General features: G+C 35.8%; 3 protein-coding genes across 9 annotated transcripts; 2 read left to right on the top strand and 1 right to left on the bottom strand.

The window, feature by feature from the left end:
- The first annotated feature begins 894 nt into the window (after positions 1-894).
- LOC114745912 (1-acyl-sn-glycerol-3-phosphate acyltransferase-like) lies at positions 895-4,753 on the top strand. 5 transcript variants are annotated; one of them, XM_028934085.1, is made up of 7 exons: positions 895-1,069; positions 1,560-1,937; positions 2,843-2,992; positions 3,520-3,618; positions 3,702-3,794; positions 4,337-4,461; positions 4,580-4,753. In XM_028934085.1, the coding sequence occupies exons 2-6, from the start codon at positions 1,611-1,613 to the stop codon at positions 4,412-4,414; spliced, it is 747 nt and encodes a 248-aa protein (XP_028789918.1). In that variant the 5' UTR covers positions 895-1,069; positions 1,560-1,610; the 3' UTR covers positions 4,415-4,461; positions 4,580-4,753. The 5 variants fall into 5 exon arrangements, with proteins under 5 accessions (XP_028789918.1, XP_028789917.1, XP_028789916.1 ...); XM_028934083.1 differs by having other exon boundaries at positions 897-1,069; positions 4,279-4,461; XM_028934084.1 differs by lacking the exon at positions 4,580-4,753 and having other exon boundaries at positions 896-1,069; positions 4,337-4,511.
- A 2,653-nt stretch (positions 4,754-7,406) lies between these two features.
- Positions 7,407-10,610, top strand: LOC114745910 (uncharacterized). 3 transcript variants are annotated; one of them, XM_028934080.1, is made up of 3 exons: positions 7,407-7,529; positions 8,847-10,065; positions 10,179-10,610. In XM_028934080.1, the coding sequence occupies exons 2-3, from the start codon at positions 8,881-8,883 to the stop codon at positions 10,287-10,289; spliced, it is 1,296 nt and encodes a 431-aa protein (XP_028789913.1). In that variant the 5' UTR covers positions 7,407-7,529; positions 8,847-8,880; the 3' UTR covers positions 10,290-10,610. The 3 variants fall into 3 exon arrangements, with proteins under 3 accessions (XP_028789913.1, XP_028789912.1, XP_028789911.1); XM_028934079.1 differs by having other exon boundaries at positions 7,408-7,517; positions 10,170-10,610; XM_028934078.1 differs by having other exon boundaries at positions 7,408-7,529; positions 10,170-10,610.
- A 438-nt stretch (positions 10,611-11,048) lies between these two features.
- LOC114745914 (probable disease resistance protein At4g27220) lies at positions 11,049-16,634 on the bottom strand. The gene is made up of 4 exons (XM_028934086.1): positions 16,456-16,634; positions 12,787-15,972; positions 11,701-12,328; positions 11,049-11,418 (listed from the first exon to the last, which is right to left on the bottom strand). The coding sequence occupies exons 2-3, from the start codon at positions 15,955-15,957 to the stop codon at positions 11,711-11,713; spliced, it is 3,789 nt and encodes a 1,262-aa protein (XP_028789919.1). The 5' UTR covers positions 15,958-15,972; positions 16,456-16,634; the 3' UTR covers positions 11,049-11,418; positions 11,701-11,710.
- Between the last annotated feature and the right edge of the window lie 243 nt (positions 16,635-16,877).

Here is a 16,877-nt window from a genome sequence, read left to right as displayed (position 1 = left end):
CACACACAGAGACACAAATAAAAGGTAGAAATTCTGAAAAGTTATATTAGAAATTCTAGAAGCTTAGTTAGAATTTTTCAATTAGGCATTTTTTCACTCTCCGTTTTTAAAAATAGTAAAAAAAAAAAAAAAGGAAGTTAGAAAAACAATGGATACAGTTATCAAAGAAAAGAAAAGAAAAACAATGCATGAAAGTTGGAAATGCTAAACTGCTAGGAAGTGATGAATATAAAAATGACAAACTATTTTTTTTTTGACCAGGAAAAATGACAAACTACTTGAAAATGGCTCAGTCTGTGCTTTTATTATTACCAAGTTATTTTTTCCCCAACATCATTACCAATTTAATTTCAAATATTTCCAACTTGTACGTGAATAAGGGCATTTTGATATTGACTTTTTTTTAATATTAATCAAAATACCAACTTCTAATCTTTTTTATTGGGACAAAGCTTGTATCCATATACATATCCATCAAATCCAATTCTCCAATCACATCTTAGTACATAATAAAAATTTCAATATGTCAATATTTGATTGGAGAATTGAGAGAGAGGTATATATACACATATATATATATAAAACCAAATGGATGTAAATTTGTCTTTTTATATCCATACTTAATTTTTATATATGCATGCTATGATATATACTAAATACACATTTTATTGGAAGTCTTATCATATGATCGGGCTAAGGGACATGACCATTGGATATAAATAATTTTTTTTAGCTGCCATCATCACAATCCATTAAAAATACCAAATTTTGACCCCAAAGGGGACTGAAGAATGAACAAAGATGAGAATCAGAGCATATCCGAACAGTTGAGGTCTCTTTATGAGACTACCTACGAGTAGGAGAAGCTACGAAGAAGAGAGGCTCTCCTATTTTACTCTATTTGCCACCGCATGTTTCGTTTCTCTGTCTTCACTCTGCTTCTCTTTCTTCTTCTTATTCTGGATTTAAGAGATTGACTTCTACGCTCTTCGCTTCACTTTATCTCGGATTGCCTCGTAACATTTTCTCCACCCAGTTTTGGGTATAGCGCGAAGCAGAACCATCGCTGGTAGGAATGTTTAGCATGCTTGTTTGGTTGCTGAGAAAATCAGAAAGCTGCGAAAGAAAGAAAAGAACGTCCCTTGGATGTTTTTTTCCAAAGTTTGAAGCTTTTTTGACGTTTGCTCACGGTTGTTTTCTGGGTAGTTCATGTGTTGAGGTTCTATTCGTTCGGTTTCTTGGAAAATGAAACGGTGTTGAATTGAATTCGATTTGAAGTATCTTGCTTTGTTTTCTCTTCCTTAGTTTCGTTATGATTCGAATTTGAGTTCATTTTCCGAAAACTAGAGAAGACTAGAAGGACTAGAACTTTCTGGTCAAACTTACTTATTTTAATGCATCGATAGTATGTTATGGAAAACGTACGTGGTTCATCTTCCTAAATTGATTGTTTGAATTTTTTGCGTTATTATTCGTCAAATTTCTCAGCAACCAAAAGGGAATAAGTTCCTTCGAGTAAATCTATATATCTGATCTGTTCTGCTTTTGTTATGTGTCAGGTTGGATTCTGTAATTATCAAACTCTAAACAGATTTTGACGATTCAAGTTGATGGAGAATACTGGAAGCAGTGCCTTTCTGAGGAGTAGAAGATTGGAGAGTTTTCTGAACACAAGCTCTGGTCAAAGGGTGGAAGAGACTCCTAAAGTTTCAGTGAAAGAAGAACCAGAAAGAAGGCTAAAGACTCACATAGTTTCAAATTACGATGATGAAGGATGGTTGTTGGATATCATATCATGGATCAGAATTGTCATATGTTTTGTGTCTATGATGGTTACAACATTCATATGGGCATTAATCATGCTTGTTCTTATTCCATGGCCTTATGAAAGGATTAGGCAAGGGAACATTTATGGGCATGTGACTGGTAGAATGCTGGTAAGCTACTTCTTATGTTTACTGTGGAAACGAATTAATGTCACAAATGTTTTGTCTGGTTTCTGTTCATTTATCGGTTGTTATTTGAAGAAAATTTAGGGACATGATTTAAGTATTCACTCACTTTCCGGTACTATTATAAAGTATGGCAGTTACATATCTTTGTGGACTTGCATTAACTAACATTGCCTTGCAAATTCACAAACTGTGCTGTCATCATTATTCAACTTATAAGCAATTATATATCCTTATGTTTTTTCTCCAACTGATCATATGGAAAGTGACACATTTGAATCATTATCATCATTCCAATGAGGCATTAAAACTCAGTATGTTTATAATGACTGCCTTATTCCCAAGAGACGACAAACTAACTCTTTTAATCACAGAGATTACTCAAATAGTAAAATAACGAAGTTATATTTTAGATTTTGACATTACTTTTCAGTTATGCGAGGATACAGAGTATATCTTGATTGATTTAGCATGTGTATTAGTTCCGCCAAATCCATTGCTAAATGGTCCCGATTTTGCTTGTTTTGTGGATTCCATCAGTGATTTATTGTAGAACATATTGTTATATCAACCGTATTTTATCAGTAATTCTCAGTTATACTATTTGGGAAAAATGAAAGCCTAGTGTTGGGTTACATCGGCCAAATTTTGAATACATATTGGATTTTAGCTCGGAAGGCTTGTTGGATAAATTTCTAGTAAAAAAATCTATGTTTGCTTTGGGAGTGGTATGCTCGATAGCTTTCTGAACATTATCACCATACGAAACAGGACATGTCTCAAAAGTCTGATTTTTAGTCTTCACTATTTTTTTCATCGTTGTTTGTATTCCAACTTTTATGCTGTTTGACAAGTAATGAACGTATTATTGATATTCTCATTGATTGCAGATGTGGATTCTTGGCAATCCTATAAAGATTGAAGGTTCTGAGTATGCTAACAAGAGGGCCATTTATATCAGTAATCATGCCTCTCCAATAGACATATTTCTTATAATGTGGTTGACTCCAACTGGGACCGTAGGAATTGCGAAGAAGGAGGTATGTTGTAATTCTTCAAGGTTTTTTTTCCTTCCCCAATTTTAAATGCATAATGATGATTCTAAGTAATGCTTTATTTAGCAGTACTTCATTAAAAACCTTAGAAGAAGGACTCAAGAAGTACCCTTACCAAAGATTAGTTTCTCTTTGTGGTCAAGGTCCTTTGACAGTCCCCAGTCACCGATGGAAATGGATTTTCATTGAAACTGTCAAGTTCCCTAAAAGAATTCTTTTTGAAGGAGTCAATAATGTTATGTTGAGTTGTAAAGATGCCTATATATTTTAATTTTAGTGGAGAACATGATACTTCTAAAGAATTTCTTTTAAAGTCTTGTTCTCTTTATTTGCCTCTTTGGTCTGTGAAACCTTGCTTTCTTGCATTACGAATCAACATCATGCATTAATTCATGAGTCTGGGCAGCATTTAAAAAAGCACAGGAATTATGTATGATAGCCTAGTTTGGTAATAGAAATGTGTTCAAAATTGTAACTGCTTCAGAAACTTATTGAAACTTGGTTCTGTGCAGATAATATGGTATCCTTTATTTGGTCAACTTTATGTTTTGGCGAACCACCTTCGTATCGATCGCTCTAACCCAACCGTAGCCATTGAGTCCTTGAAAGAGGTATATAACATTCTTCCTATTATATTCATGTACCATTGACTTGAATTGAAAGGGGTTCTAAGATATGTTCTTGTTGTCCTCAGGCGGCTCGTGCAGTCGTGAGAAACAACCTGTCCCTGATTATTTTTCCAGAGGGCACGAGGTCCAAAAATGGACGGCTACTTCCTTTCAAAAAAGTGATTTTCCAACCATGTTGGATGCACTTCTTTCTTTACAGCTATAATTTAAATGAGGTTTTGTTGCAGAATCAGGGTGATAATAAATTAATCAGACTGTGAACTGGGCTTAATCTAGCTGGAAGAATTTATTTGATGGAGGACCTAAACCTTTGTTTCTTTGCTTATCATGATCACTTCATCCATATAGACCTTTGTAGGATGATAGATATTATCTATATGATTTGAAGTATCAATCTGTCAATTTTTTCTCTTTCTGGATCTCGAGGAACTAATCTATCCATGAGTGAGTCATGGGATATTACTCCCAATAGTGCTCCCCATGAGAATCAAACCTAGGTTGACAAAAAGAGATACTTTCTTGTCTTGCTGAGTCAACCCCTTTGGTACTGGCCATGTGGCAAACAGATTTTTACAATCTGAAACACTTGCTTCTATCATATTGCTCTATATATGCCATTACACCTCAACTTTCAACATGCAGGGTTTCATTCATTTGGCGATACAATCACGCCTTCCTATTGTTCCGATGGTCTTAACAGGCACTCATCGAGCATGGAGGAAAGGCAGCTTACATGTTCGTCCGGCCCCTCTCACTGTCAAGTACCTTCCTCCGATAAGTACTGAAAATTGGACGGATGATAAGATCGACGACTATGTCAAAATGGTACGTAACTTGTATGCCGAACACCTTCCTGAGAACCAGAGACCTTTGCCTTGAAGGTTTCAGAAATAGGTTCAAACTCCAACTGAACTGAGGTGCCTCTTTTTTGTAAACTATGAAGTGGAAGTTGCATCAGTGATCAAAGTCGTCCTCAATTGTTGCAACAGTCAGTAAGAACAGTGGAGGCTGGTGAGTTCTTGAAGGATTGTAAATTTTGCAATAAGCTTTGCTAGCTATAACTAATTCTAGTTTTCTTGTCTTGTAGCTTTCTCTGATCTTGTAAATCATTGGCACTTGATTTCGAATTCCATATCAGAGTTTCTGTGTACTGTATGACAATTCTTCAGTTTATAGTTTGTTTCTGTTACCAATTCAATCTGTTTCTTTCTTTGGAGGAACTCTTCATATGCTTTGTATAATCAAGAGCATGTTTAGTTTCACATTGTAAAATGTAAACTAGGAAATCATTTTAAGGTCAAACTAAACATGAACAACGAAGTAGGCTCTATGACAATGGTGAAAAAGATGTTTCATTAAAAAAAAAAAAAAGGAATTTATGGGTGAAAATGTCTCTTTTGGTCATTAAGAAAATAATTTAAAAGACACTGTCATCAAAAGCAGTGTTTTTTTTTCTTTTTTTATATAATAACCAATGTGGTTGCTGCGTCTCAATTATGGAATATTAGATGTCGCAACGTGGTTGTCTTATTAAAAGTCGTTTTAATATTGTCATGTCAAACATCAAAGACACGTAACCTTCATTAACTTTAGGTTTTACACTTTTTTTTTTGGACTTTTAAAACTTTATAATTATTCTCTAAAATTTTAAATTTATGAAAATAAATCACTTGGTTGTTATCAAAATTTATTGCATCCACATCATAAAAACAAGTTTTATTCTGCCGGGACAGGGCCCGCCACATAAAAAATTAGATGAAATGACAATAATTAGTAACTTTGTAAAAAAAAAAAAGTCATAACTTTTAAAATTTATAAATAATCAATTTAACTAATTTTTAATATTTATAAATTAGTTATTTAAATCAAAGGAAGTACTATTGTCTTGTTGTTCTGAAGATGGTGCGGTCAAAATTCAGTGTTAAAAAAAAAAAAAAAAAAAGCGGATGACACATTCTTTCAGTCTGTCATTTGCATATTATTCCAACAACCTATGTTCAGATTCAGTGCACGCCTTTGGAGGGACCCATTTATTATTATGATTATGCGAATCTACGTACCTCTCAAAAAGGTTCTGGTGCCCATCAGTACAACTACTGGGTTATACTAGCATAATTCAATTGGTATATGCTATTCCGATGGATATATAGATTGGTCACGTACTTTTAATAAGATGGTGACATAATTTTTTGAAAAATTGTAGAAAAAGACTATCAAAATAAAAAATTCTGTAAATAAAGACTCATTACAGGGTTTGACAATAATTTTATAAACATATCCCTATATGTAATTTTTAAATTTTTAGAATTTTTTTTGTGATTTTTTTCCGGAAAAGAAAGAGATAATGATACACTACTAAGCTTTAAAAAATCATCATATTATATTAGTAATTTACAGAAAATTTTAAATGATGAAATGTTTAACTTATTTATATTTATCTTCTCCTTCTCCTCCTCTTTTTTTTTTTTTTGCTGGTGAACTTCTCTTGCTAAAGGATATATTTGGTGGGATCTGGCTCCTCTCCTTTACCCCTTTCTATCTGCTGCCCTCCTTTGCCTCAAACTACATCGTTTTGATGCAGAAATAGTAAGGCCCCACTCTTTTTTTAAAAAAGTAAATATCAAACATCATGAAATATTTTTTTGTATTATTTATTATCTTGAAATATTTTTTCAGTACTATTTGGTATTCTAATATAATTTTTAGTCTAATTAGAGTATTAAAATATTTTTTTCTGTAGCACCCAATATTTGACTTTTAGCACATTAAAGTATTTTTCAGTACCACACAGTAACCTAAAATAATTTTTTAATACCACACAATATTCGAAAATAATGTTTGATCTAGTCAGAACCCTGAAATATTTTTTGGTGACACCCATTGTCTAATTTTCAATATACTGAAGTATTTTTCTTAGTAGCATTCAGTATTCTGAATTAATTTTTAGTGTATCTAGTCTGCTAAAATATTTTTTAAGCGGCACTTGATTTCTTGAAATAATTTTTGTTGCAATATTTTAAGGTATTGAATGTACTAAAAATTAGTGTAGGACATTAGATGCTACAGAAAAATACTTTAATATGCTGGAAGCCAAATATTAGGTGTTACAAAAAAAATATATTTTAGGGCTCTTACCATACCAAAAATTATTTTAGCTTATTGGGTGATACTAAAAAAATACTTCAATGTGTTGGAAGCCAGATATGGGGTGTTACTAAAAAAATATTTTAGGTCTCTAAATTGACCAAAAATTATAATATAATAGTAGATGGTAATAAAAAATATTTCAAGATAATAAGTAGTACTAAAAAAATACTTCAAAGTACTATATGTTTATTTAAAAGAAAAGAAAAAAGTTCCCCCTCCCTGTTTCTACACCAAAACGGTGTAGTTTGAGGCAAAGGAGAGCAGCGGATGGGAAGGGGCAAAGGAGAGAAGCCGGATCCATATTTGGTGTCCTCGATTTTTAAGGCGAGTTTTTTTTTTTTTTTTGGTTGAAAAAAATGTTTCCAATATTTTTTTTCATAACACCGAGCACCTCAATTTTGAAAAATGTTTTCGCTCCAACGAGTTTTGGTTCCAGATCGTGCTACCGAACTAATCTAAGGCCACGTTCACATTTCCAGGTCAACGTTGTGTGGGGGCCACACTAATATTTACACGTGGCAAAATTCTATTGCTCTGTCACAGCTTTCGCTCACAGCCTGTCTAGCCCTTACGTTAACACTCCGCTGTTTGTTCGCTTCTGAGTTCTCAGTCAGTCGCCTGAGCCCAACCCAATACACACTTCCCTCGTCGTCTTCCCCATGATTTTCTCAATCGCAAGCTATTTACTAGTTTGAGTTTGCATCTAATCCTCCATAACACGAGGGCCCTAAACGGTTTGGTTTCTTGTAACCTCTCTCTCTCTCTCTCTCTCTCGTATTCGCTTATTTAGCTTTTGCATGCCCTTTATGTTTAATCAAACTCAAACTGGGGATTTATGTGACCTTTATTTTCTATTTTGGGATTTTTTTTTTGGGGTAAGGAAAACGTTGTTTGGTTGCGAAAAGGAGAGAAATTTTTAACTACAAAAATGTTAAACCCTTGACCCCTGGTGTACGAGTACTTTCCGGATTTTAGTTCTTTAATCGTATTTTCGGGAATTTTTCCTTTTTTTTAAAACTTTTTAAAAAAATCAAACTGCTTGCATGCTTTTCGATGAGTATGGTATATGTACTAGTTTGCACTCCATGCTTTACTGAAATGTAAGATTTTTAAGGATTTGGAGTTTCATTTATTGCTTCATGTGTTCATATTGCTAACTTTACGGTTCTGAAGGAGGTCTGGTAGCTAGAATCTCTAAAAGCTATTTTATTTTGCATTGAATAGTTTGTTCATTTATGTTGGTGATGTCTTTCTGGAGCTATTTCATTAACCTTCTATGGCTTCAGTTTCCCCATTCATTGTCTCCTTTTCGTAATTCATTTGGTTTGCTCGTGTAGAAATCACTTTCTGTTTAATGACTTCATACAAAGACTGATTTGATAGTCATTTGGGCTACGTCTGCTCCTCATTTGCTTCTACCTCTCATCAGTCTACTTTTCATTGTGTTTTGATGCTTTATCAATTTTGTTTTTCCAAGTCTAGAACCTATTTATCGTTTGTTATGATTCGCGTTGATATGTTGATACATGCATCTGTGTACTGTGTATCTTAAGTGCGACGATTTATTCAATTTAATCTCCAGTCTGCACCCAAAGAAAAAAGAAAAGCAAAAGGAAACCTGGAAATCACTGGTAATTTGGTACAGACTATAATCAGTAATTCAGCCTTATGAACGACAGTTGTCTGTTTTGCGTTGCATTGTTCCCTCCAAGTTTTCGGGGCTACTATGAAAGTTCCATCATACTTGTCTTCTTGCTTCATTTCTGCTTTAACTGCTATAAATTTATCGCAGATTGAATTCAAAATGCGGACAACTTCATTTTGGCCCAAGATAAAGATTATGTTGCATTAGATTATTTTGACTACAGTTGGCAGTTATGCTATACTGCTATCATCTCTATCATGCCTGCATGAAATTGATGGATAAGCTCCACTGTTATCGGGAGGATAGTTATTAGTGGATCATAGTTCATTGCCCTTTATTTGACCTATATTGAGCACTTGAGAAAATTTTGATCCTAGTGCGCACCAGTATACTTACAAGCAGTTTTTTCTTCGTTCAGAGGAAGGAGACACTGGAGTACTATATATGCAAAGATGGACCAGCCAAATCCTAATAACAACTTTGATAGCTCTGGAGACATCCCTTTGAAGCGCAAACGTGGTCGTCCAAGGAAATATCCAAAACCATATGCGGAAGAGAATGCCCATATCCTAAATATTCAGAATGTAAACCAGAATCCAGTTGGTGGAGGAAATGCCAGTGTTCCTCCAGGGTTTGACAGGGTTAATGGAAGTCAGCCCCATCGAAGGGACATTGGAAATGATTTGAATGATCCCATGGTTGGTCAGGTGGTTTCTTGTGTAATTGAGGCAGTATTTGATGCTGGATATCTGCTTAGTGCTAAAGTTGGTAATTCCAATACCACTTTAAGGGGTCTTGTCCTAAAGCCTGGACATTATGCCCCTCTTTCAGCTGAAAATGATGTGGCCCCAGGTGTTCCCATGATCCAAAGAAATGAGGTTCCCTTCTCCGGAGGAGCTAATGTGAAGAAACCTCACCGAAGAGAAAGAAATAAACATTACGTCAATATCCATAGAAATGCGGGTCATACAATGAAAGGATCACCCTCTTTCAGTCAGTCATCTAGAGGAGCGGTTAGCTCCAGTGGTTTGGTTGCATCTCAAGGAAAGAATCAGCAGTCAATGGAAAGACAAACTAATTCTCTACTATCTAGAGGTAATGTGGTCCCTGTTAAGCTCCAACCTGTTAATTTACAAAATGGGGTTATGGTTTCTAATCAACCTTCTCAAGCCATGACCCAAGCATCTCTTGGAAGCACACCAATTGTTGCCAAAGATATTCTTGCCGATGGAAACCAAATGCAGATTTCTCAAGCTCTAACTAGCCAGAATTTGTTGCCAAGAGGGACGCAAAATGAAAATGGTTCGCCCAATCTATCTTCAGCTGAGGTTCAAAGAGTGGAGGCCAACTCAATGAGACAGCCCGGCATGCCTTTTGAGAATCTGGTTACTGAGGTTGTTAGGAGAGTCGAAGCACCATCTGAATCCATAGATACTGATACTAACAACAGCAAGTCAGTAGAAAACATTTCTATAAAGGATTCTGGCAGTGGGCAGGAAGAGAAAGTTAGTGATGTGGGTCAGCCACTTTTGATAAAGCCTTTACAAGCTGTACAAACCGTTTCTCAGGAGCATTCTGCGTCTGCTTCCGGATCTTCTGGAAATAGTGAAGCAGGCAAAATGATCGACCAACCACAGGTAAAAATAAACATTGAAAAATGTAGTTTCTTTCGCCTTGAATAATCTGTTCATTGCCTTGAACAAGACATATGTAATTATGACTCGTGCTATGATGTAATAAGGTTTTGCAGGGTAACAGAATTGAGAAACAGCCACTCCAAGCAGAAGAACTAGCGTCTGGAAACAAGTTGGATGGCAATTTTAAAGCCGAACCTGATGAAAAAACTGGTCAAGCAGCATAACTCACGATTTTAAACTTTCAATTGGCAGGTTGATAATGTTGCCATTATCAGCTATTGCCACGGTATATTCATTGATTGTAAAAGTAGGCCATCCAGGATATATCTATATACTTAGGGATTGAAGGATTTGTTCTCAAATCTTGAGGATATTGGCTGGGGTTTAGCCTGCATGCCTTGTCATGTTTGTCGAGAGAACTTGATAGTGAGCTAGTTTCCTTACAAGGCCTTTGATATGTAAAATTTTGTTGTGTATTGAAACCAATTGTACGAATAGTACCATCCTATTTTTGTGGTTTTTTTAATGTTATTTTTATTCTTAAATCATTTGAGATTACATGATCATATTGAAAGCGGATATTGGAATGGCAATAACGGAATACAGAAACGATGGATGTGTGCTTATTACGTAAACAGATACATGTGGTGTCACAGAACATGTTAATCATCCGAAATATCACTAACTCTTATTTATAAATTTTTTGAAGTGTTATCATACAGTTTGGGTACAATTTTTTAAACATCTTATTTTACTAGTAATTGATAATTAATATATCATACGTGTCTTTTTTATTTTTGCATATTAAAAAAAAAGAGATGTAGTAATAAATCACTTTAGAAGATATAACCTCAGCTGCCCTATGTGGCTCTTCTTTAAAGATTCAGGGGATTTGATTCATTGGACCTGCCAACACGATCAGTTAGTTCTACTACAATGCGGTTCAGCTGTGTTCGACAAACTTACGAATCTCATGACAAAAATGTGGAGAACTGCACTTTATTACTATTAATGCTACTACTATTCTCCATCCAGGCCAGGAGCACAACATCTTCCCAGAAAAGAAATAATTCCAGAGGGAATAACAAACCTAATTGTGAAACATTTTGTTGGCCAAAAAAAGGAAAGCAAAAAATCTGTCAACCATTTTTGTCTGCCATACATAAAAAAATAGCTCTATTGTGACCCACCCAGACCTGTAAGGTAAGGCAAGATGCTCCTCCAAATGTAACCAAAATACAGTTGAGACTTCAAAACATGATTTTTGTCATCAATAAGTAAATGTCTTTCATGTTTGGAGCGGCTTGCAAATCTTAAGACTTGGCCATCATTCGTTGCTCTTATCTGTGGTTCCTGTCAGAGAAGTAGATGAATACATAAATGAAAAGAAACAACAAGAATCATTGCTCCTCCAAATTTCAAACGCCATTTTAAGAGTGAAAATTTAATTTTTACAAAAATGATGACTAATTTGAGGAAATCAACTGTGATATATAAGCTGAGAAATCATGGTGCACATGTAAAGAAATTGACTCTGTTGCAGCATATTATACGTAAAGCCATCTTGAATTATATACGGAAAAATGTTGAATATATTAAAACAAAATCCAAAATCAAAATAAATCTAGATCGTACCTCTGTTCCCTTAAGAAGCAGAATCAACTATGCTGCTCCCAATATTTGGGCAATCATGTCTGCGAACTTTGCAAAGCTCTTTTGTGGGTAAAAGGATTCCAACATTAACAAGACTCTTCAATTTCTCGATTCTTAATTCTTTCAAATTTTGCAAGATGAGTGGCTCCCCATACACAGGATCTGCGTCATTACCATGTCTGAAAATCTCCTTTAACTGAGGAGCATCAACTATGATTAGACTGCTTAGTTGAGGAAGATTTCTAGCTATGGCAGTAGAAAAAAGGCTTTTCAACTTGTTGCATCGCCACACTTCAATCCTTGAAAGTTTTGGAAAGCACGCTTGAGAAATGGATACATTATCATATTTTTCATTCTCTGCAACAATTTCTTCCAACTCTTCACAGTTTCCTATGTATAGTTCCTGTAACTCTGGCAGGCATCTTTGGATAACTGAAGGAAAGACAGATTTTAGCTTTCTGCACCTACTCACAGTCAAAGAACGAAGATGTTGAAGCCTCAGAGCTTGTGACAAAGTGGAAGCTGTCCATATGAACCTCAAATCATGTACATTTAGTAAGGACAACTTTTCTAATTTTGAGGTTAAGTATTCCTTGCCAAGGTGGGTTTCCTGTAGATAGAAGATCAGAAAGTTTGACTCAAATTTATAGTTGAGACTAAGTTACAACAAAATTTTTTATTCTTTTTAGTGTCAATGAATGATATGAACCAGATTTATGCATTATCAGTTATTACCAAATTAGAGGTAAATGCACCCAAAGTATGTATGGTACAGACTGCGGCCTATTGATGCTTCATACACTGTTGCCTTTTTATGATTCTTTTAGAAAAAGGAATAGTAATGTATACTCATGCCTCAAGTTATTTTGAATGGAAAAGTTGTTCGTATTAATGTCTATACATTCATCCATTTCCCCCCCAGTTTTCATACCAACTCAATTCAGCGGCATGGCATTTCATGAGTAGCATAATACAGTCTTATCATATGCAGATTTGAGATTCTGCCTACATGCCGTCTATTTGATTGAAAGAAATTCTTGAAAATAAAAGCATCGGAGAGATCAGTACCGTATTTGGAGGAAGCTGTTGATGTTCCAAAGCAAAATTCAAATTGTTGTGAGATGAATTTGTGCTCAATTTGGGACAAGTTCTCCATGTTAGTTTCTTAAGACATTCCCAGCTTAAATTATAGTTTCCTGCGAAAATCCCAAGAAGATCTGGGAGACTTTGAAGTTCTATTTCTTCTAGGAGAGGAAGCGCCATCTTGGTCCTGTTCAGATAAGATAATTGATCTTCATTGTGGGATGGACCAAAGATATATTTCATCTTAGGGGCACGAGAAACCTGTATTTTCCGCAGCTGCAAAAGGCCTTCAACACAAGAATTTGGGAGTATAAATTCTAACTTGTTACAGGAACTGATGATGAGCTCCTTCAGTTCAGGGAGTACCTCATGAGAATCATATGGCATATGAACTGTTACATCCTCCGCATCTGTGCCATCTTCTTTTTCACTATTTATTATATACCTCAATTCTGAGCACTCTTTGATAATTAGACATTCTAGCTTCGCCAGAGTCCTTGCAACCGACATCAGGAAGATGGATGTCAAAGTCCGGCATTTGAATATTGAGAGCTTCTTAAGATTCTGCATGTTACATTCCCGAGGAAAGATGTTGTGCAACTGGTTGCAAGACACCATTCTAATGACTTGTAACTTCTCAAAGAAACAATGCACAAATGGACCACGCCACAATTCTTTTAAATTATTCATACGTTCCAGACATAACTCAACCAGTTCAGGGAATGCTGCATCTAGCAGGATTTTATCTGCATTATTGGAAGTAGAATCTACTAGGCATTCCAACTCCGAACAAAAAATGAGCTGGAGATGAGTCATCTCATTCATGCATCCGACAGCTTGAACTGTAGCTGGAAAGATATTTTTGCATCCTCCACGAAGGCCATACAGACGAACATCCAATGTCCTTTGCAGAAGATACTTAACAAAAGCATCTGAAGCTGAGGGATTAAATCCGTTCACATATAGATTTTTCTTGCTTGATGAATGCAGTTCACATGGATAGCTCATAAGCGGCCCTAAATATAATTTGTACCTCTGCAAATTTGGGAAAATAACATCATCATCATCCCTGAAGCATTGATAGTGATCCATAATTCTAGGACTTGAGCAATCGCCATGGCCGAATGCATATAACTCTTCTAGTTGTGAGCATCTTCTTATTACTTCAAAACAAGGCTCCTTGATTATGCATTGTGACAAATCCAGCGACTTCAACTTGTCCAGCATTGTGATTCCATTGGGCAGTTCATTGAATTTACTATCTTGCAAGTCAAGAATCTTAAGTCTTTTTAGGCTCACCACAAAAGAGATATCACCCAAATCCAACCCTACTAAGCGCAGAGTTTGAAGATTAGTCAACATCTCCAATGATTGGGGGAATGATATAGCCATTTTCCGATAATAACTTTTATCGATCAAAGCCAGAACCTTAAGTTCTTTCAGACCTTGAAATGATTCATCAGATAATTCCAAGCAACCTGTCAATCCCAGGGGAACTGTATGAGCAGAAAGATTTATTAGCAGGATCTGAAGTTTTGGAGCATCCAATCTATGAAGAAACTTATCGGTTCCATTATTGTACCATGAAGACAGTGCATAACAATCTTTTGTGGCTTCACTTTCTATTGATGTGTTCAGATTTCTGGCAGGATTTACTATAATAGCTCGATCTTTTGATGCTATCCATAAAGCTACGTCACGAACCATATCATGCATTTTTACATGGTCCTTTTTAGGGCGAAAGAGCTGGTCAACTTTACTCATCTCACAACGCATCAACAGACAAGAATCTACAAGTGTATTAATGCACATTCTCAATCGGGTACTAGCTGAATCAAATGACCCCCCACAGATACCCAGTCCCACTCCATATTTGACCAAGTCGTCAACAGGGATCTCATGATCTTCTGGAAACACAGAACATATCAAGAAAAGCAACTTGGTATCATCTCTTTTCAAGTAATCGTAACTTAATTTAAGACAATTGAAAGCATCCCCAAGGCCTTCATCCACATCCACAGGTTTTGAATCTCTCAAACTTTGTAATGCTACCTTCCACTCATCAACTCCATTTGATTTTCCTTTTAAGGAGGATCCCACAGTGACAATTGCAATGGGCAGTCCTTTACATTCCTTACAAACCTCCCGTTGCAGTTGCATATTGTTCGGCAAGTTGGAAGATAACACAGCATCTATGCCTGCATGCTTTCGGAATAAACTCCAAGCTTCCTCTTCAGATAAGAGATCTAGGGGAATCCTCTTTCGACAGTCCATTAAACTGCACACGTCATGACGACGAGTGGTAAGAAGCACCTTACAACCCTTGAGATTTCCATCAACAGGAATCCCTATATCCTCAAGGTTGAGCTTTGTCCAGACATCATCCAAAATTATGAGAATACGTTCGCCACTTTGTAATCTCACAGATATCCGCCTTGCTTTCCCTGCTTCACTTTTTTCATCCAATTTCAGGCCCAACAAGTCAGCAATTTCGTCTTGAATTTTCATGACATTTGGAGACTGGGACACAGTGGTAAATACAACATGATCAAATAGCTTTAATTCTTTTGCTTTCTTACCCACTTCTTTGACCAGTGTTGTTTTCCCAGAGCCTCCCATCCCATATAAACCAATTATATAACTACTATCATCTTTTAGTGCTTCCAAAAGTTGATCAGCAGCCAATCTTGTAGACTTAAAATACTCAAAGTTTCCAGAAGAGAAATGCTCTATATCTGGAATTGGGACAGGGAAGGAAAATGGTTCAAAGTGACATTTTTTGTTCAGCTGCATCATAGCCTCTGTTTTCTTTTTCATTTTCTTGCACAGCATGTATCTGCTCCTGGTAGGAAACTTCCCTCGCAAACAACTGCTGCTGTGGAGCGGTATTTCTTGTTCCAACTGCTCCACCTCTTTTATGAGTTCCATCACGTCATTCAGCCAACTTGAAACTACATAATTGACCTTTTCTGCTTTATGATTAGCTTCTTCAGCTCTTTTCTGTACACGATCATGAGTTGAAGTCAGTGCCTTCTTCTCAGTCTCAAGATTCTTCCTGATTTTGTTGACACGAAACAAATACTGTCCTTGACGTATGGTTAAATTCACCAGATGTTCTGAGACTTTAGCAGCAATGGAAACAATGATCTCTGTCATCTTAACTCAGTGAACCTGACAAAGGCATCAATTTTAACTGTTATATCCAGAATCCACAAATATGACATGCACCTTTCCCAGACTTTTTTACGTGGTGAACTGAGGTTAAAAGCTTAGAACACAAATTCTTAACGTATATATTGTGCAAGGGTAACTGAAACCATTAGAAAACTAATCAAGGTTCACAAACTGATACTGATAACATAGCACCATCAAAAGTTTGAATTAATAAACTTTTTGCTTTTCACTAAGTTTAATAATCAAAAAGAGGTTATTAATCAAGAGCCATTCAGTTCTAGAGGAAGAAAAATTCCAGCACTTAAACCGTGTAACCAGACAAATAATCAAGAGTCATAAACTACTATAGCTTTACAATCGCCAATGTCAAAACACAAGAACGCAAAGTAAAAAGCATATTTATACTTACAAAATAAATAAACAACTGACTAAATAAAAAAGATAAGTGGACAAAGAAGATAGAACTTGAGGGAGTGCTACCTAACGGATAAAATTTTGCAGGTTCAAGTCAAAGATGGTGGCGATCCCGGTCTCCTCTTCCTTAGGACCACGTTCTTCTTCAGCTTCAATTGAACGTGAAAAGAATAGACAGAAGTGATTTGGGTGAATTGCGAAGGGAAAGAGTTCAGGTGTGTGATCGAATCAATGGGTCAAATTCAGAGAAATGAAGGAGGATTTATAATAAGCGCTATTTCCTCTGCTTTTCAGTGATGGACGCAAGAACTAAGAAGGAAGCACTTGAGTGGACTTGGCTGACTTGACTCGTACAAAAGTAATTGAAGAATAACAAAGTTGCCTTAAATTTACATTAAGTATTTTTGGCCTTAAATTTGCATTAAGTTACTTATATTTATTATATCAAATTTCTTATGACACAAAGCCATGTATCTTGCTAATAAAAA

The sequence above is a fragment of the Neltuma alba genome, unplaced genomic scaffold (assembly GCF_004799145.2).
Source record: "Neltuma alba isolate B1F8T4 unplaced genomic scaffold, ASM479914v2 tig00004860_pilon, whole genome shotgun sequence".
NCBI classification, from domain to species: Eukaryota; Viridiplantae; Streptophyta; class Magnoliopsida; order Fabales; family Fabaceae; genus Neltuma; species Neltuma alba.
The sequence above is the reverse complement of the archived record's forward strand: the minus strand, read 5'-3'. Positions and strand labels throughout refer to the sequence as shown.